Genomic DNA, 22147 nt, shown 5'->3' with positions numbered 1-22147 from the left:
CCGGCGGTTTCTTTGATCTTTGCTCTTCTGAAGCGCGACTGTTTGTTACTTTCAGGTCGCGCGAGCGCGTCACGGCATAAAGAAGTTTCCTCTCTCTCGCGCGCGTGTGTGTGTCTCTCAACTCTTCAGAAGAAGATCAGCAGAACATCTGAAGAGCTTTAGTGAAGAACATCACTGCTGAAGAAGTTGGTTTGGTGACCGGGAGGAAGATGCCGCAGCTGAACGGTGGCGGGGGAGATGATCTCGGGGCGAATGATGAGATGATCGCGTTTAAAGATGAAGGAGATCACGAGGAGAAGATCCGCGAGAGCGCGTTTACGGAGAGCGACCTGGCTGATCTCAAATCATCTCTGGTGCACGAGTCCGAAATCAACTCCAGCACTGCAGTAAGACTTCATCAACACTATCACACAACATCATACTCTCTCTGTGTGTGTATGTGTGTTTATGTGTGTGCGGGCGCTCGCGCGCGTATGTGTTTATAGCAGTAAAATCACTCATAATGTTTGTGTTTGTGATGATGAGCAGGTGATCAGGAGAGGACACACTGAAGATCAGAGGGTTTACAGTGAAAAGCGAGATCATCTAGATGAAGGTCAGTGAGTGTTTGTGTGTGTGCGTGCGTGCGTGAGTGTGTGTGTGTGTGTGTCCGGTGTTTATAAAGAATATAGAAAGGCAATATATAGAGTTTGTGTATATTTATAAAAGAAAACTGTCATTATAAGTTCACAAAACCTCCCAGACAAGACTATGTATTAAATGCAAAAAATACTGTGAAAAGTTTTAGTTTGGCTCATAGTGAGATTGTTTAATGCTTGATCTGAACCTCTGTTTGTGGCGCGCTCACAAGTGTAAAATAATATTGTCATATGCCGAGCGATTAATGTTATTTAAAGTTTTCTTTGATTACTTTTTTATGTTCTGATTTAGATAAATGTGTGTGGACTGATAAATGTTTCTTAGAGAAAATCATGTTTAGGTTTGATGTGTGACTGTTGGACTTTTCTTGGGGAAAACCTAAAATCATTCATCAATAAATACTCTGTCGATTAGACGTATCTCAGTTATGATCTATTGATCTGTTTCCGTCAAGTTTTCTCCAGAACCGAAACTTGTTTTTTAGAAGATCTGTGATTGATCATTGTTATTTACAAGAGAGTTTTTTAATAAACTATGTTGTCTAGTTTGCGTCTTTACAAATCAAAAGTACAACACCCTTAAAAGGTTTCTTAGTAATTGTGTACATTGGTTTATATGATTGAGTTAAAAATATTAAGAATGTTTTGTCTTTCTTTATTTTTATCTCAAGTGCCAAAACATCAAGATGGTGGGATGTATAAGTCACCGTACTCTGGATATCCATTTCTGATGTTACCTGAGCCGTACCTGCCCAATGGATCCGTCTCACCATCTGTAAGTTGTCGTTTCTTTCCCAGTTCAGTCGATTGGGATTAGTTTGATTATAGTAGAGACACTTCTGAATGTAAGACGCATTGCTTGATTTTAATATTAAGCTGAGAAGTCGTTGCTTTAGCACTTTTTTGGGGATATTTTGTTCTCACATGTTTGTGCCCTCTGTCAATGTAAATCATATGAGGCCCTCAGGGTTGTTGTTTACGCAATATGATTGTAGCAGTTGTATGTGTTTGTGCACACGTGCTTGTATGTGTACCTCCTTACTGATGTCTTTATTTATAAATCAGTGACTGTGGTTTAAAGTTGTTTAGTTTAGTTGCATGGACTCACGTTCACACACGTGTGTAGTTTCAGTCAGAATTAAACGTGTGTAAAAAGCCGACAGATTCGATGATCAAACATAATTTTTAAAAAATTATTAAATTTGTATTCAGTGTTTCCCACAGGATTTTGAGGAGACTGTGGTGGTGATGACGTCACCCGCTTATTAGCATAAATGTGACGTCATCATGTTGTGTTTAAGTTTGATCTAGTGTTGGCACCTGAAATATGTTTCACTTCTACTCTTTGATCTGTATCTGTATTTGGTCTGTATTCTATATCAAATTATATTTTAAGCCGAATTAAGCTGTTTCAAATGGTGAAATAAAAATTTAAATGGGAATCATGAAAATTCTATTTGTGGGGGCCAGTGTTGATTCTGTGGTGGGCCACCACAAATAAATCAATGTATGGGAAACACTGTGTATTTTTTTGCTAAGTGTTATTATGTGACAGAAGATCTAATATACTAGTCAACATTTGAAGTGGATCAAAACTTTGAACAAAAAAAACTTAAAAATACCCATTCTTGTCTCATAGGACAACTTTGATGAACTTTTTTGATTCACTTCAAATGTTGACTACTGTATATTTAGCTGCTGAAAACAAGAGTAGTATCCTAATGATATCGTTCCTTAAAACTCACAATTGTTCATGCATATCTGCCAAATGTTTTTGCTTATGACATTTTGAAGAAAGTCTTCTTCATTTTAAACTCCATCATCAATTGATATTCACTCTCTGAGTCTCCTGTCGTCCCATTTCCAGCCCTGAATATCTACCTGTGTTGTTGTTCTTTGAACTTCCTATATTCGCTTAAAATGTTGTTTTCCTCTCCTGGTGGAGAACAACATCAACAACTGTAAGTCTTGTTCAAGTCACAACAAAGCGAAGTAAATACATAATGTACAATGTGTTGTTTAGCTGTCAATGATGGGTCTATAAATATATCGTAAAGCTGTGATGAATACACGCTTGTAGTAATGGTATGATGTGGTCTAAAAAAGACATCAGGCCAATGTTGAGTAGTTTATTCTCAGTGTAAAGCGTCTCCTGAACCGGGTCGAGATGTCAAGAGTTAGATCAGTGTTATTATGATCAGTCGTCGTGTTAAAGTTGCTTAGCCCTATCATAAATCAAGTAGTTTTTATTTTTTCACAGAAACTTTTAGAAAGAAACTTGTTGACTTCTGTATTTAAGGATTGTGCACTGTGTTTGTCATCTTAACTCAATTTAAATCCACTCAAGAGGGTTGCGTTTTACCCACAATGCACTACTCGGTTTAAAATGTTCATAATTCATACATTAGAGGATAAAATCCTGCTAATTTTACAGTTTATATGTGTACTCCTAACCAAAGATTACAGAGAAAGCTCTTACTCGTCCCAGGACAATGCTATACCATGCGCTTATGTTGTTTAAGCACCCTTTAGTCTTTGAGTTAACAATAAAAGACTTTTGGCTTTGTGTCATCATAAGCATCCAGCTCTCAGCCCCTCGGACTAAACACAGATAAGTAACAGACGCCGGATTGCATAGTCTTTAAAAAATAAGCTCTTTAACTTATCAGTCGTAACACAATGTAGATTAAGTTGTTGGATAGAAAATTGGCTTTGAGTGGTGGTAGTGCCAGTAAAACATCTGTAAGCCTCCATCAAAGTAAATGATCCGATGCACAGAGCACAGTGGGATAACGGTCCGTCGCTGCCAGATTAAAATACAAATATTGAATATTGGAGTTTGTACTGCTCTTTGAAGTGAACGCCTGCAGACGAACTTACACGGCTATGAAGGTGGATGCATTTGCAAAATGATGAAAACCCCTCGGATGCCCTCAGGTGTTTATAGTCGTTTAATTATCGGTGTGTGTCCGTTTCTCTTCCGCTGTGAATGTAAGACAGGTGTTTGAAGTGTTTGAACATGTCACTGCACGCTTCTGAAGTCAGCAACAAATTCTTCTCGTGAGGTCTTCATGAAACTTTATCTCTCGTGTAAGAGTCCTGTTTGTCTGTGGAGTTTTAAAAGGTAGATGTGTGTGATGTGTCACCCAGGTGAGTCCTGGAAATCCATGGCCCTTGTGTGCTGGAGCTTTTAAAGAGATAGTTTACCCAAAAAAATACAATTCTCCATGTTCTGAAAAATAGTCTGTGTGAACACCATACGAGAGAAATTTAAAATTTTATCCAAAAAACATATATATATCTTTTAAAAAATTCTAATTTGTTTTCTATGAAAAAATTTAGGAATAAATAAATACTTGCAGCTTTTATGGGGTGTATGATGTGATCTTATTTTAATATAATGCTGAAAATCCTCACACACACATCTAAAAGCTTTATGTTAAAATCAAAACTTCTCATTTCTAGTCAGATGTATTAGGTGATCTATTCATCTCTAGACTCCTTGAATACTCATAGTTTAAAGACCTTTCTCTTCTTTTTCGTTTCTTTTTTAATTACTGAGTGATGTCCCGCACATATTCCTTTCTTTTTAGTTCATATCTGTTTGCGTCCTACTGTATGTCTTTTTTGTCTTTCTCCTAATGAATCAGTTCGCCACTCATCTTCACAAAAGTGAGTCAAACTGAAAGAAAATCCCCCACCTCAAGCCAACCATAACTTTCTGACAGTCATTGATGTCTTTCGAGACAAAGTCTGTGACGCATTTAGGATTTGAGCTGTTGTTTTGTCTTCTGATCTATAACACAAATCTTTAAATAGCATTAACTGCATTGGTGGCTTTGAGGAGTTTGGAGGGTCCCGGCTCGAGCCTCTGACATCATTTACTGATGGATCGTTCTCACTCAGGTGTGCTTTTGTCACCTTACCCCAGACATTTGACAGGCGCCTGGGTGAGAAGAGACATGCGTTACATCACAACGGAGTCTGACCATTGAAAGACAAGGGAGGGGCGGGACACAGGAAGTGTGTTCTTTAATGATGATGATGTTCACTCTTGTTTTCTGATGTCATCATGTGATGTCATGATCACATGTACAAATCACTGTCACTTAAAATTCAGATCCGTGGCAGCAAATTAGTTTATTAGAATTATTAAAAATAATTTGTGGCAGACATTAAATATTTTAAGTCTTTATTATAAATATTAAGTCTTTTGTTCAGTATTTGAGCTAATGTAGCTTGAGGGACACAAGTCAAACAGAAACTCAATCGTGAAATCTCATAGTAACCACTCAAAACACCTTAACAACAGCCTAGCAACACTCTGGTAAACACCTACAACACTTCAGCATAGTTTGCTTAACCAGGTATACTTACTTTAAAATTATCATTCCTTATACTACTAATCCTTAGTTTATATTGTAGTGGATAACCCTTTTAGACTGATCAGGTTTTATTATTTATGTGTGTTATTCATTTGTATTTCTGTTTTTTATATTTTAAATGGCAAAATGTTTAATTAATTAATTAGTGTCCTAAATTAAATTAAATTTTGTTAGTTGTTTTCACTTAGCTGTGCAAGAGTAAAACTTTTTCAGTACATCTAACAGGATGTCTTATGCTTATTTTGAACAAATTCACTTAAATCAAAGTCTAATACATTTCTGTGTTTTGTTTTTAAAATGAAAAGAATTTGCATCTATTCTGGCGTCTCAGAAAAGATCCCCAGACTGGGCAAGACTTTGTACAGAAGTATAAAAGAGTTTATTGTTGTAATAATAGCTTGTCTCTTGCACATGTATGCAGTTACAGTGTTATAACCGTTATAATCATTTCAGCCGCTTGTATTGTAATTCATAACTGAGCCCCTGGTGTGCGTTTATACTTCACGTGATCATGGATGTGGACAGAGTGCTTATAACACTTTAACCATCAGGAGGATACGTGTTAAAAACAAGTTGGTATAGCGTTTATATTCTGTGGCAGTAGTTGGTGGCACTTAGTGCAAAACCTCTGTTGCAAATGCAGAATAGAATCAGTTTTTACTTTAAAACGACACACTGTCATGTTAGAACCAGCTATATGATTTTATTTTTGGTTAAAAACATTTATCCTAGGTTTTATGCACTTCTTTTGGGTGTTTGTGTCGTCATGAATAAACACACTATGGGCCTCATTTATGAAACGAGCATACTACAGAAAACAAAACAAGACTTTTATCAATATGGACGTGAGCGGTAGCTACCATCAAATCTCAAACTCGCACCAAATAGTGTTTTCTTTTAGTTTAACAAATGGAAAAGTTGATTTTTGCTTAATTTTTCCCCACAGAAAAGAAACTGTGTCTGTGTCTGTGCATGCATGTGTGTGTCTGTGCATTCATGTGTGCGTGTGCGTGTGTCTGTGTGTGTCTGTGCTGGAATATGTAGTTGGTGTGAGCATGTGCGTGTCTCTTTGCATGTGTGTGTGCGTGTCTGTGTGTTTGTGCGTGCATGTGTGTGTTTGTGTGTCTGTGTTCTGTGCGTGTCTCTGTGCTTGTGTCTGTGCATGTCTGTGTGTTTGTGCGTACATGTGTGTGTGTGTCTGTGCGTGTTTGTGTGTGCGTGTGTCTTTGCGCCTGTCTGTGTGCGTGTCTGTGCATGTGTCTGTGTGTTTGTGCGTACATGTTTGTGTCTGTGCGTGTCTATGCATGTCTGTGCATGTGTCTGTGTATGTTTCTGTGTGGGTCAGTGCATGACTGTGTGTCTGTGCATGTGTTTGTGTCTCTGTGTGTGTGTCTGCATGTGTGTGTGTGTGTGTGTGTGTGTGTGTGTGTGTGTGTGTGTGTCTGTGCGTGTCTGTGCATTCATGTTTGTTTGTGTGTCTGTGTGTGTCTGTGCTGAAATATGTAGATAGTGTGTGCATATGTGTGTCTCTTCGCGTGTGTGTGTGTTTTTGCGTGCATGTGTATTTGTGTGTAGATGTGTGTCTGTGCGTGTCTCTGTGCGCGTGTCTGTGCATGTCTGTGTGTTTGTGCGTACATGTGTGTGTCTGTGCGTGTTTGTGTGTGTGTGCGTGTGTCTGTGCATGTGTCTGTGTGTGCTTCTGTGTGTGTCAGTGCATGTCTGTGTGTCTGTGCATGTGTTTGTGTCTCTGTGTGTGTGTGTGTGTGTGTGTGTGTGTCTGTGCTGAAATATGTAGATGGTGCGTGCATGTGTGTGTCTCTTTGCGTGTGTGTGTTTGTGCGTGCATGTGTATTTGTGTGTACATGTGTGTCTGTGTGTGTCTCTGTGCACGTGTCTGTGCATGTCTGTGTGTTTGTGCGTAAATGTGTGTGTCTGTGCGTGTTTGTGTGTGTGTCTATGTGTGTCTGCGCATGTGTCTGTGTGTGCTTCTGTGTGTGTCAGTGCATGTCTGTGCATGTGTTTGTGTCTCTGTGTGTGTGTGTCTGCGTGTGTGTCTCTGTGCATGTGTGTATGGTTGGGTTGTACCCAGCTGCGGTAGTCATACTGTTGGTAGATGGGTATCAGATGGGATCAGGATTAGGGCTGCTGTGATCACACCCATGTGTGCCGCCCCATGTGGCTGCTGAGGCTCCAGTAGGTCTGGACCGGCACTAATTCGGGGTGCTGGGGGCGTTGGCTGACCCCATCAGTGGGAAGTGTAACACAGGCTCTTGTGGGACAAACTCAACATGTGTCTCTCCAGAATTCATAGTTTCTGTTGTATTGCTCTGATTGTGTATCAGTTTATATGTGGACAAAGAACGTGTCTGCAAGATTTTATAACATGGTGAACATGGCTGTTATTATATAATGGGTTGTAAACATTTAGGGTCAGGTTTACTAAACACATCAAATTAATGTGAGAGGGAATTTTCAGTAAAGCATTGATGGGAGTGGAAATTTCTGCGTGTGATTTACTGACAAGACGCAGGTTAAAGAACACAGGTGCCAAAACCTCATTTCCATAATGACCAATGCAATCTACCAACAGCAGTGCAAATGAGAGTATTGTCTAAGATATGTTTTTTAGACGTTAAATAATGACGCAAATACCAGTGAACTGACGAGCATAACCCTCAGTAAATCGCATTGTGTGATTCATTTAAATACTCTCCTCCCATAAATGTATCGTCTGAAAGGGAAACTCCTACAAATGCATATGCATTAAGGTCAGTTAAAAAAACTATGCTTTTTTCAGTGGTTGTTTACTGCATGTCTTTAGTAAATCCTGACAGTAGGCGTTTGCGCTGATGCAAGTTATTAGCAAATCTGGCCCCTTAGTGTTTGTTGATCATGACAGTATTGTATTTGAAATCATAAACTCGGTAATGTTTAGTTTTTCTGTGCAGTAAATCTCTTTCTAGAAGATGCTCATAGATGAAATCATATTTAAACACTGAACGACAAAAGCTACTGAAGCTCTTCTACTGTTTTACACAAACGAAAGCGTTGACTTCTTGCTCTTTATGAATGCATTATTGTTTTTCCATGTGTGCCTTTAAATAGGAGTCCTATCAAAAGAAGAACTAATATAATATGTGTCATATGTGACCTTTCAAAGGCTAAGATTTTAAAACATTACGGTTTACACAAAAAATTCATCATTTACTCATCTTCATGTCATCCTAGGTTTATCCGTCTTTCTTAAGCTGAACACTATATATACCAAAAATATACCAGCTCTCCTCTTTGTAATGCCTCCTAAAAACATATCAATGCTTCATAAAAATAAACCATACAACGAGTTAATAAATTACTTCTGAAGCCAAATGTTGGGTTCGTGCACAAGTGCACAAGTTAGAGTAACGGATGCGTTCACAGACAGAAGTATATAATAAATGTTAAGTAAGAATTGATTTCATGAATTGCACATCATCTCAAGATTGTTGTAAGAAAAGGACAAAAACACTTTACAAAATATCAAATAGTTTTTCACGTTCATTTTGATTGCATGAGTTTTACAATATGCATACGCATCTAAGGAAAGACTTTTATGATGTGAGTCGGGGGTTTCCAACCTTTTTATGAGCAAGGGCTACCACAATGGATTAAACAATCTTGAGGGCTACTTTTGAGTCCATTCAAAAGAAGGGGGCACCATGTTGGAGACCACTGATGTAAGTCAAAATCAGAAACCATTTAATGGCATTTCAAATGGTAGTTCAGATTTATTCATATAGCGCTTATCACAGGATATTAAAGGACACCGATTCACGTCTTTACATTTCCTTCGGTGAGTAAGTGTGTATTAGTACATGTTAACGATTTTCAAAAAGTACAAACCCCAAAGTAAACAATGATGCGAGTAAGTTGACTCTTTTCTTGGACTACAAACACACGGATTATAGGCAACAGTTAACATCCTGGGATTGGTGATGTAGACAAGAATGACATTATCATAATTCCTCCCATTTGGACTCTGTAAGTTAACTCCCGTTAGCATTGCATTGTTAGCGAATCTTTCAAACATGGTAAGCAGCGTAACATTCCCGTATTCAGGCCAATTACAATGTACAGATTAGCTGGCCAATCAGGGACGCAATGCTCTTCAAATAGATGAGTTTTGTGCGTTTTTAGGAAGAGACGGAAATCTGGAGTTAGAAAGATGTACAGTATGTAGAAAATAATGTGGTTTTTACCATAAACCACGCAAACACATTGTATTACGCCATATACACAAAATAACGTTGTTGTTTAGCAATGAAATAGGTGCACTTTAATAGTGCTTAAATGTAGCAAAAGTTTCATAAGATGTATATAATTGTTACTGAATGTCTGTTAATGTAATTGAATTGTTATATTAGTGGTGCTATTAAGAAAATATGCATATCAAAAATGCACATGAAAAGATGACTGGATCAGTAGCCTATTAGAAACAGACATTTAACCATTAGCATGAAATAGGAAGTGTGTGTGTGTACCTGGTAATTATCACGTTGCAGGGACAAGGATATGAATACCAGTATTTTTGTGACCTTATGGGGACATTTTGATGTCAAGCTTATAAATCAAACAGAATGATGCTTCTTAAAACCAGTATGCGTTTGTGCTTTTGGGTTAAAGGTTTAAGAGGTGTAGTGACGTTTAGTTTGTCCTGTAGTTGACAGATAAACCCTTCAGAGATCTCTAACCGATCATTCATATATGATAGATGAAGACTAACTCATGACAGACTGAAATACTTAAGGAGTTTATTACTGTACAAATTTTATGAGATGAGATGAAGGTTCCTCAGAGTCATCGACCACATCGTTTGGCTTTTCAGTGCTCCTGTAATTTAATACCATCTGATGAACATTACTGGATTAGTAATTAACTTCTTTCATAGGCAAACTCCAGACTTTCGATATTAAACTCGGACGAGTGATATCTCAAATAATCTCTTAACCGATCACGTGGTTGTGATGTGTGAGTTGTGGACGCTCAAGTACGTCTCAGTTGTATTTGTTTATTACAAAATGATGCTTGTAAATGATTGTGTAATAATATTTAAGTGAAGTTTGTAAAGAAGAGCGTTATACTGTAGATGAATTCAGTGGGGTCAGTATCATGATCACTTTCAAAGTATGGACATCCCAGATCTGCCAGCTCATTTTCAGATGTTAGGGAACGTGGCTTTCGATGTGGTTTTTCTTCCCTTATGATCGCATGGAGCCAACTGGAAAGCATTTTACTGCTAAAAATAGCACTTTGCCTATGGGATCGAGAACAAGGTCTTCCTGGATCTAAGAGAAGGGGAAAAAAACAGCACTTTTTAATGACAAACATTAAAGTTTCAGGGTACATTTCCCCGATTTTTTCCAGGGGAAGCCCCGTTTCTGCATTCAAAGCGTGTGTTTGCCACCTCTGTGGCTATATCAGAATAATAGTTTGTCTTTGTCACTTTGAGACTTGTTTGCAAGCGTTGTGTGTGTGTGTGTGTGTGTGTGTGTGTGTTTTCATCAGCACGCACTTGTACACACGTGTATCTGAGCTGACATACATCTTACATCCTGTCTTCAGTGATATCAGGGCTAGCTCTCTCTCTCTCTCTCTCTCTCTCTTTCTCTCCCTTGCTCGCTCGCTCTCTTTTAGAGTAGAGTGAAGGTGAGCTGTGGTTATGTGTGTATTTCTGCAACTGCACCTTTACTACAATGCAAAGGCTTATATGTGTGCAGAAGGTAAGTGTTCCCCCCATCTCTCTCTCTCTCTCTCTTTTTCTGTGTGTGTCTTATCTGATGGCCGGGAGGACGAGGAGGAGGAGGAGGAGGAGGTGTGGGTGCTGGGGTGCGGAAGGGAGTCAGCAGTAAACACACACAGACTGGTAACCACGCGCGCACCTGCTGCACCTTGCTGTGAGCAACTTTAAACAGTTAGAGGCGCACCGCTTTCTTCTTTAACTATTTCACAGCCGGCGAATGTGAAGTGCTGAAGCTTTCTTAACCGCTTCATACTATAGTGCTTTAGTGGTAACGTGTTGTGAAATACGGTATGTGCTCTTAAAACATGTGTAAAAGACGAAGACATGGAGTCTTATAAAGCATGCTGCCATTTGAATTTGATGTAATACTGAATGAGAAACTTTTGTTAGAACGCTCTTCATCCTAAAGAGTTGAGGCGCTGTTGAGACGCCTGTTGTTTTATGAGCGATGGATTTCATCTCTTTAAAGATATGAATGAGATTTATAGCTAGAGTATGAGATCATTGTAGACGCGCTGCTTTACTGTGGTGGGACCGTGGAAGGGCCTGTCGCTGTATCATCCTGCACTTCATATGCGTTCAGGGCTCTTAAAAAATAACCCAATGTGTCAGATGTTAAAAATGACAGCGTTGAGATTTAAACCAGAGCATCATTGACTTCACATATGAACTCGGTCTTAATTTATTATGGCAAGTTCTGCTTTTAATGACTTTATACAACTTCAACTAAAGGTTCTGTGAATGTTGAGCTTTTCTGATGAATCAAGAGAAAACGCGGTGATGTGATCATGTCCACAGTGAGGGTCGAGATCCTCTGAGAGTCTATAGGAATATAAAGGGTGTGTGTGTGTGTGTGTGTGTGTGCGTGTGTGTGTGTTTGTGTGTGATCTTTGTGCATGTTTGGTTGTTTGAGTACAGTTGTGTGTGGTAAGATCTTGTGGTTTACCATGGAAAATGACACCAGACCTGAGCCTTTCTACTTACCTGAAAAACAAAATACTGTTGCAGATACACAGTGGAAACTTTTTAAAGATCTTCTTTACAAATGTACATGTAGTTTGGTTTAATTTAACTGCAGATTTTATTGCTTTTTTATACCACGGGCTGTTGAACACTTTATTCTGATTGGTTGAAAAAATGTTCCACTGTTTCACAAGCTATCAAATCGATTCGATTTTGATTCTCGATCCGATTTTTTATATTCCATCGTGGCCTGTGAGAAAACCACGATTAATCGAAAAATCTATTTTTTTGCTCAGCCCTAGCCGCCACTATTCCTGATTAATTTATTTTTATTCCTTACTATAAGATTTATGTAGTAAATATTACTATGAGTATGATAAAGAAATTGTAAGACATGATGATAACACTCTACGTCCATTCAGACCGGCCGTGATTTGAGAAATACAATTTATCACATTACTGTGATGAGCTTTTTTGATTTTGGTTCTTTAAAGTGAAGATTGTTTTTAAAGCCCAAAGTAGGCGGAACCTGCCATCGCAATCTTGGCAGCGCGTCACTCAGGGATAACTGAAAATGGGCAAAGGGGTGCAACGTGGGTGGACCTGAGGTGCCTGGTTGCTGAAACCACGCCTACTTAACTCAACGGTAGTGACAGCAGTGGTAGTTCACCTGTCACTCAAATGGCCACACCTCCTTGATTATGCAGAACTTTAGGCTTAATATAATTTAAACTAATGAGTTACAAAACATTTCACCTTATTTACAATTATCATGAAGGGCAAACTTAGCTATGCAGACCAAAAACATTTTTTGTACCACACTGTAAACATATTTATTTATTCTGTAAAGTTGGCCATTTTAACATGGGGCGTCTATGGGATGGACGCCCATTTGGAGCAAACCTCTAGTGGCCAAACGATGAATTTCAGTTTAAGTCACTTCTGTGTTGACCTCACGATAGAAACTGAACGGTTGCCCCTTGGTGATGTCACATTAGGACAAGCCTAGCCCAAGCCTGATGAAATACTCTGACTATCTATTAGCATAGATCCCGCCCCTAGTGATCTAAATTGTTGACTGTAACCAGGAATATAAAGGCGGTCTTGCCATGAACACAGCGTGCACACATTATAAAATCTAAACGTTTTTCGTCAGTTCGTCTAGAAGTTCTTTATGGAGAAAGTCGGAGGGCTGATCAGCTGTTCAGTTGCATCAGCGCCGCCCATCATACAGGCATGAAATGATCGCATGCAGTGTGAATAAAGCTTTGTCCTCAGTGAATCCATGCATCAGTTGCGGCAGTGAATGGCAGCAGCCGCTGCTCTTGACCATGTTGCTGTTGGCCATCAGTTAAACGTGAGAGAGAGGCATTTACTGGCAGGACTCTCCATTAACTCGTCGGCTATGGGATACAGCTCGTGGAAGTGTGGGAGTCACCGGCAATTATGGTAGACGGAGGCAGGCATAGCCAGGGCAGCGTCCTCCTCAGAGAAAACCACATATTTAGATTACAAATCCTCTTCAAACAATACGCCTGACCATAGGACAAATGAGATGCGATGTTTCGAATCCAGTAACAGAGGAGGGTCAACAGGTTTTAAGCAGAATCCAGTCCATAGGGGCTCTATTTAAAGTTCTGGCAATGGGTGCCAAAGAGCCGTAAGGCTTTTTGGGCGGGGGGAGATGAAAATTATATGGTGAGGTAGCTTGCTGTGTTATTTGTCCCAATGATGGATTTGCTGGATACCTCCCTGAGTGAGTGAGTACATTCATAAAGAAACCCGCTCCCTTTAGACAAGAGAAATGAGCTCCGTATGTGGGACAGTGCTGCACCCCGCATATTTAAATGAAGTCATTGTCGTTGTTTTCTGAGCAGAATGCTGTTTATAGGACACATTGTGCCCACAGAAAGCTGAAGATAAATGCCACTTAAAAATGTTTCTGTAGATTTAATATTGATCGTGGCAGCAGCAATTCATCAAATGGTGATCGATGAAGAGCGTTGCAAGTGGAAATATATTCAGAGCCTTTTCAAATAATGTTTTAATTTGCTAAACAAATCAAAACTAAATTAAATGTTAGCTTTTTTAGTGACCTGAATCCTGAGAGGATTTTTAAGTTAAAAAAATGCATGCTAAGCAAAATTTATACTATTTTAGTTAGCGTTTAAGCCTTTAGATCCAAAGGTTTTCATGATCATGTTTGAACGGTAGGGTAAATTGAGATCAGAGCTGATATTCTAGGCATACGTGTGTTAAAAATAATTTTGTTAGATAATTCAGGTGCTAATGTAACACAGAAATTACTGTCTCTTAAATACAGAAAAACCTACACATTTATGTTACTATTCCATCTATTAACAGTTCCTGTATCATCGTGATTTGATATTGAATGTTGGCATATGGACTGTACGTATATCTGTTGTCGGCTGTGAGCGCAGCTTAAATAACGTTTTGGAAATCTCCACATCAACATGAAAGGGTTAAATAAACTCCAGGACACAAAACCTTCTGTTGCATTCTGAGCTCTGCCAGATGAAAGCCTGGACATCAAATCAATACTTCAGTCGATAAAAACATGAAGAGAGATTAAAGAGACGAGCATCAGTGTGCTAATAGATCACACGAGAGCCAATCGGATGAGGCTTTAATTGATGTGAGTTGGAAAAGGGGAAGTAATATGCATGAATTTGAAAGTGAAGGTGTTATAATGGTGAGGAGTAGATCTTCAGAGAGCTCACGCTGGTCCTTTAATCAAACTCATCCTCTTCAAACACATTAGCTCTTACCTTACAACCTCTCTCTCCACCCGCAGCGTCTCTTACTGTCCGCCTCTATCTATAATGTTCACGGGTCGATTACCTCCAAAAATGTCAACATTGGGACTCTTTGGTGCTGTTTTGTTGTTTGATCTGATTCCTTACATATAGACACTTGTTTAACCCATAAGGGGGAGTTTGGATGGGAGGGAGTGGCAGGTGAAGGGAGTCTTTGACAAACCTGTTTGATAACAGTCATGCCATTCCAGACAATTTACTTGCTAATAACACACTAGCAACATGTTTATGTACGTCTTCATTTGGTTTTAAGCTGTTTACTTTTGGGCTCTGTAATAGCCCATCCTTCTGAAAACCTCTGATTGGTCAAACAGGCCCAGTGTGTTGTGATTGGTCACTTGCTTATAGTGTGTCAGAAATGTCCCGTCCTTAACTCTTTCCCACACAGTTTTTTTTAAGTGCCAGCATTTTTTATGACTTTCACAAAAGTTTAATGCCTTCCAGAAAATGTTCTTCTTTAAAGGTGCAGTGTGTACATTTTTGTGCTGTCTAGTGGTGAGGTTGCGCATTGCAACCGACGGCTTAGTCCACTGCTCACCCCTCACTTTTGAAACGCATAGAGAAGCTACGTTAGCCACCATCGGACAAACGTGCCATTGTCGGAGACAACTTAGTAAAAAGTTTGTCCGTTAAGGGCTTCTGTAGAAACATGGTGGCACAAAATGGCGACTTCCATGTAAGGGGACCCTCGGTGTGTATGTAGATAAAAACATCTCATTCTAACGTAATAAAAACATAATGTGTCATTATGAAAGGTCTTTGTACACCCCTGATCATATAGTTTTGTATTTTATTTTGCATTTCTGTCAAGAGATCCTTTTAAAAATAACACACTGCACCTTTAAATATATAATCACACCTCTGCTTTTTATCTTCATTTGTTCACTTTTTATCACCTCTCAAATATGGGTAGGTTTCTTTAAAAATACAAAATTTTGAGCAAAAAGCTGAGATAATTGCATTTTTGTAAAAGACTTTTGTTAGAGATCAGATTTAAAATAATGATCAAAACATACGCAGAGTTTATACTGTTTTTGGATCAGTGGATGCTTTAGTGTTTTATAAGTTGGATAAGAGCGCCACCTCATGGATAAAAGCAGAAATATGGATTGCTTTGACAGGGATGCGTTTTCTCTTAATTGACGAGATAACTTATTGATTGGCATGGAAAGAGTTAACCATATTGAGTCTTCCATGAGATGTGCACCTTAGCTTCTCAGATGTAAATAGAATGCAAAAAAGCACCGTGAGTCCAATGGCACCCTGTGTTTACTGTATTTTATACTTTATTTAAACCAATTATTATTGTTTCATCATTATTATGTCATTTTAAAGGTTATTGCTCACTTAGATCTATTTTTATTAACAAACAATATTAAATTACTTTATTATCAATTACCAAAATAATTGTTACGGATTAGTTAAGACATTTCACTTTCCCATTCATATGTTTTATTACTGAGGATTTCTTAAAAAGTGTAAAAATCTTGTCTCGCTCTCATGAATTCAATCTCGTGTGTCTCGTCTCGTGTGTATTATTAGTTGCAGCACTACTGTTTATAGCTAACTTTGACAAGATGTTTCAGATGTCTTTTTTTATGTTGTAATCGTCTTTCACATGTCTGATGTGATGTCAGATTTAAAAGTAAATTCATGCACACAACACCTTTATATTACACAGAATAGCGCAGAATTAGAGCAGATGATAATAGGTGATCCCTACAGAATGAAACACAATGTTAGTTATCTCATCATACAAGGGCTGAATCTTTATCAACACAACTACATGCGGTAAACAGAGACATATAAAAGCAAAATAAGTGAGCCTGCAACTAAAAACTACATCAAAATTCATTCAACAAACTGAGTAAAATAAACAGTGTATGATGACAACACAACACTAAAACAACTCCTCTTCTTTATCATCTTCTTCAAAGCAGCTGAACAAGGCCACGACCCCTTAACTTTGCAATGCTGTGGGCGGAGTTTATACAAAGATCAAAGCCATTTTGTGTTAAACAGAATATCTATCTTTGCGGTGAGCTTTGTAACTTTACAGATCATTTAAATGCTTAAACAACAATATTTCACAGTAACTAAAGTTGAATAAGTAAAAAGTCATTATAAGCTTGTAATAGTTTAAGTTCAACCGAAGAAATTAAGTCTGGTTTATCATAAGGGTGAATAAATATTCATATTTGATTGAACTTTTCCTTTAGTAACACGCTACAAACCCCTTAGATGAACTGGAAAAAGTCAAAGTACCTATTAGACTTCATCATGAGCGTGATATATGATAGAAAGTTCTGGATTAAATTTAAACCCAGTCCGACTCTCACATTAGTACCCGTGTTTGTTTATTACAGCTTGTCTGAAGATGTTTGACGTCAGGAATAGAGACCATGAGGATTTTGATAACCTGCTTCAGGATGTAAAACCTTTAGCGGGTCCTTTTGATGTGACAGGAAGTGATGTAACAGATGAAAGTTCCCATGACTTCATTTCCTCTTCTTAGATTAGATTGATCAAAAGCCTGGTTTACTGATTTGAGTCTGATATATCAGCGGGTCTATATTGCATTTGTATTGTTTTATACACAAATCTCTGTAGATGTTGTTTACAGTAAGTGTACAGTATGATGCTGTATAATATCACAACTTCTGTTCTTCTTCTCCTAAATGCAGCGTTTTCCTCTCGCAGTTTGAGAAACATGTGCTGCTTCTTCATTGGGGTTAGGGAATACAGAAAGCATTAGAAAGGTTCATGAGAAGCCACAGGACAGAGTTACTTTACTCTGGTTTTATGTGATTGATATCTGTGGCCACATCTGAGCTGACAGCGATGTGATATTTCAGCTCAGTCATGATCATTAAAATCACAAGAGTTTGTAAAGAACTGATCAATGATGTCTTCTCAACACAACATAACATAACAACAACAGACTAAACAGTGTGTCTAATGGTAACAAACAAGAAAGATTTTAGGGAAATCAACAAAGGCTCTGTATTTTTAACAGCTTAGTTCTTTTATTTTAACACCTGCTACTGATCTGTACGTTTATTTATCACTTAAACAAATGTTGATGTCTCATTGCTGATAGTTTCCTCTTAGTTAAGATAAACGTTGCACAGATGTTTCTTAAATTGTCTGAATGTTTTACTGAAGGTGTTTTAAAGGATCATTCACTCAGTAATTAACATTTATCTGCTCTCATCATTTTAAACTCATTGGCTTTGCATTAAAGTCTGTAGAAATGAGAATGTAAATGTGTTAATGATGTCAAACATCAGTCACATATCTAAGCATATTGGTAGCAATATTCATTTTAAAATCTATATGCAATATGGCAATGCAATATTAAATTGAAATGCATTTCTGTATTTCAATTCACATGCCCAATTGTGTTTGGTGCAAAATGCAAATTTAATAATTTAATAACATTTGCTACACTACTTTTGATCTGTAATTTAAATACAATTTTTAACAACTGGAAGTGTATTACCTGAACTGATTAGATGTATTTTCATGGTCAAGCAGAAACCGTTTAAATTTAAAGTTGCATTTACCAGTAGGACACTTAGGATTGCATTTTCATTTACAATATCGCGCAATGGTTGTTGCAAAATTCAATGTGGATTTGAAAATTAGTCGTACCTAACTAAATGCTGTGCACAGAAGAAGGAATGCAGCATTTTTGATGGGGGCAGTAGCAGCAAGGGCATTCAGATGATGTTGTGAATGATATTGATTTTACAATATTCTAATCTGTAATCTATCTCAAGTAATCCCTTGTTTGAAAACTATTTGTCATGTTCTGAATAAAAAGTATTTTAAAACCAAAATTAACCTTATCCCCGCCAGCGTTCTTAAAAAAAAGTTGCCAGCCGGCGGCAGCATTTTTCACAAAAGTTTAATTTCTTCCAGAAAATATTCTTCTTTAAATATATAAACATACAATATATCAAATGAAAGAACAGATCATCTGCTTTTAAACAAGCAAAAAAAAACTAAAGCATTTCATCCTACTTTTATTTGTTTTTTTATCACCTCCACCAAAAACACCAAATTTTGAGCAAAAAGTTAAGATAATTCAATTTCAGTGAAGGACTTTTGATAGAGATTAGATTCAGAGTGATCCTCAAAACTTACACGGACATACAGCTGTTTGCCCTATACGATACTTCAGGGTTTCATAAGTTGGGTAATAAAAGTGGTATTACAGATTGTCAGAAATGCTCGTCATTGGCAGGGAAGCGTTTTCTTTTAATTGACGAGTTAACTACGTCAATGGCGAGAAAAGAATTTACTTTGTTAATGGTCTGGTTGGTTTAACAACTTTCTTATAGGAGCAAAAATCTTCCTTTAAATTTATCAGGAAAAAGATTTGTCATTTATCGTGTCAATTATTGATACAGACTGATATCGGACCCCCCCATATCACTCAACCCTTTTTTTACTATATTTATATATATGTACATGCTTGTTATAATCTTGTGACTTTTGTAAGTAATTCTGTCCCATGTTAAACTCTATAATATTTAGGTCTTGTTATCGCTCTATATCTGAAGGTGTTTTACCTGACCCCAGTCTTACTGTAATCATGATTAACTGTAAGCAGCTATTCTAACAGATGCTGATATCACATGTGTTCTGACTGTTAATTGAATTGGAAGCTCTGCACTGACCTGAGATCAGAGGTTTGCGTGCCGATGATGACTTGTGTCATTAGTCACAGATTTGAGGTCAGACCCCACATGCTGTAGTAACCATGGGAACATCAGAGCTGTTTTTGTGGGGCGGTAAGGGCTGAACCCAGCGGGTGGCCTGTAAACCACCGTAGCTTCACTCCGTACACTTGATCCAGTGCAGTAAAGTGAATTAATCAGAGGGAATAAATTACAACATGAAAGAGATTCAGTCCCACATCAAACTGAACAGATCTGTCTCTCACAGCAAACATGAAATTTCATCTCATCTTTCTTGTTAAAATGTTAAAATATTTTCTCTTGTCCCTGTTTAACATGGAAAGTCAAGTGTGATTTTCAGTCTAAACACTGTTGTTCATCATACCGAGTATCTCTAGCAGCTTAACACAGCATTACTAAATACTTATTACACGCCTCTCTTAAATGCTTCTTTCTGATTGGTCAGTCACAACATGAACATTCATTTCAGATAACTACCGCTCAAAACTAATAACACACCGCTGCAAATCATTTTGACAGGTACCGTTTAATATTACACAAAAAAAGAAATATAAATATGTCTTTTAATAAAAAATGTATAAATATGCCATATAAATATAAATATGCCATTTTTGTTTATTTTCCCAATACAGTTAGTAAGTTTACAGATTGTATTTTACCTTCAACAATTATGACAATGTGGATGTTATTCTATTTAAATTAAATTAAAATGTCAAAAGATACTTTAATACTATGAAAAATATGCAAAATATAATTATTGCGCAAGTTGTAGTTTTCTACAATATGGTTATGAAAAAAAATCTTTCTAAAGACAAAAAAGTGTGCGTTATCTTAAAAAAGCAAATTATTTATTATAACAATTTATATTTAATGGACCTAAAGGGAAATTGTTGAACTATTATAAGATTCATATTATAAGATTTACAGTACAGAATTTGACTAAAGGCTTTTTAATTTTTGTTTTTGGAAAATATAAGAAATGGCAGCAATGAAAAGCCACTGTTAAAGGCTCTCTAAGCGAATCTGCGAGACGTTAGTTATTGTTGACGTTTGAAACTGTTTTCAAACAGACAGAGCGTAGCTAACTCCTCCCCCTCCCCCTCCGTTTCGTGCTTTCATGAACGTGCCCAACCCCCACCCCCAAATCCTTTTTGTCGTTTATTGGCTGGAATACTTTGTTTTGTTTTGTGATGCTAGGTTTGGCCACTTGTTGATATTGCTGTTTGTGAAGCCTGGGCTGTCTACAGAGATCGCGTTTTTTTACAGTTTGATCAGCGGACAGGCAGCAGGCAGATAGTGAGGAGATGTTTCCGGTATGTAACAAAAAATGTTTTATGGTCTAAAACGCTTCAATTCGCTTAGAGCACCTTTAAGAAGCAAACAGGTTTTTAAACCTGCTGGTGTCTCTGGAATCTCAAGAACCCCTTTAATATTGCATAAAGTTGTATTTCTACCCAAACCAAAACTTGCAAAAATGAAACATTTGCTGTGAGCTCAGAATACAAGAAGACTATTTTCAAACAGTTTTATTCATTGACATGCCATAATACACTGAATAGTTGAGATGAATAAAATAAGAAAGAAATCAAGTTGTGACAATCATCCCGCCTGTGGTGCATCATTATATGAAAGATTTGTGAGGTGGACAGTACTACAATTCCAAACATCAATTTAGGGATGCAATACTAGCGTCTACAAGTGAAATAAAGACAAAACCTATACTTAAGTTGTATACTTACAAGTTTAATGAAAGGGAGAGTTAAAGTCATGTCAAAGATATGCTCATATATAACTATGTAATTTGTGTAAATAAATTATTTATTTTACATTGTGTTTGTTTTTTGTTTGTGTTTTTCAAAAATGATGTGTCCATGCAGCACATTTGACAGAAATCTGTTTTTGGATCATTGGATTTTTTGTGTGCATTGATCTATACAAAGTTATTATTAACAGTTCACACACATATATGATATGCATCCCTAATTTAAATAGAATAACATCCACACTGTCATATAAGTGTTAAGGGTAAAATACAATTTGTAAACTTACTGACTATATTGGAAAATAAACAAAAATGGCATGTGCATAATAATTTGGAATGCACCTGAAAATAGTCCCCTTAGTAACTTTTAATATCAGGGGACTATTTTCGGGCAGTGCGTAATATCATTGCTGCTCCTGTACCCATGTTACGGCAGCAAAGTCCTTGATTATTACGCCAGAATGAGAGTATAGTTCCCAGACATATCTGCCTAGAAAATCACAACTTTAAATTTTCTGTCAGTCTAAGTACACGATGTAACTACTGAAGAGTCAAGTTTTAAATAGGAAAAATATTGGTTATAAAATAACGCTTTGGTTATTTTTGAGCGTGATGCTAATGGGCTAATCAGATTCAATGGATTATGCTATATGCTAAAAGTGGTAGCACCAGACCCAGAGATCATCTGCATGGATTCCGAAACAGTAAAAATCAAATGTTTAACTCTAGGGGAGCTGGAAAATGAACGTTTTTTCCAAAAAAAAAAAAGGAATGTCACTTTAAAACTAAAAAAAAGCGTGTTTTCCTTGTAGAAGGTCTGCATGTGTTAAAAATGAGCAAATAAAAAATTTCAAATCAATATTTAATACTCCTTACCTTACATATGAGGCAAACAGCCGTGTAATAAGCGGGATAATGTACAAACGGTCAGTTGTTAGCGCGAAATAAACGCGTTCAATGTGATACAAGACCCTCCTATACATTACACCTTATATGTAGATCATGTTAACCTGAACACTCTTCAGATTTATGTATTCACAATTGATCGCTTTATTTTGTGGTGCTTTACTGAACTCT

At 37.4% G+C, this 22147-nt stretch overlaps 1 protein-coding gene across 11 annotated transcripts in view; it reads left to right on the top strand.

The window, feature by feature from the left end:
* tcf7 (transcription factor 7) overlaps positions 1–22147 on the top strand; it is a 47246-nt gene continuing 25099 nt past the window's right edge. For 2 of the 11 annotated variants that reach the window (XM_065287612.2, XM_065287614.2), the window contains exons 1-3: positions 6–386; positions 529–595; positions 1310–1413. In XM_065287612.2, coding sequence (XP_065143684.1) covers positions 210–386; positions 529–595; positions 1310–1413 — 348 coding nt within the window. In that variant the 5' untranslated portion in view covers positions 6–209. Of the gene's footprint in view, positions 387–528; positions 596–1309; positions 1414–22147 lie in introns of all 11 variants that reach the window. The other 9 variants (XM_065287615.2, XM_065287609.2, XM_065287619.2 and 6 more) reach the window with 9 other exon arrangements.

This window comes from Paramisgurnus dabryanus, chromosome 18 (genome assembly GCF_030506205.2).
Source record: "Paramisgurnus dabryanus chromosome 18, PD_genome_1.1, whole genome shotgun sequence".
NCBI classification, from domain to species: Eukaryota; Metazoa; Chordata; class Actinopteri; order Cypriniformes; family Cobitidae; genus Paramisgurnus; species Paramisgurnus dabryanus.
The sequence above is the reverse complement of the archived record's forward strand: the minus strand, read 5'-3'. Positions and strand labels throughout refer to the sequence as shown.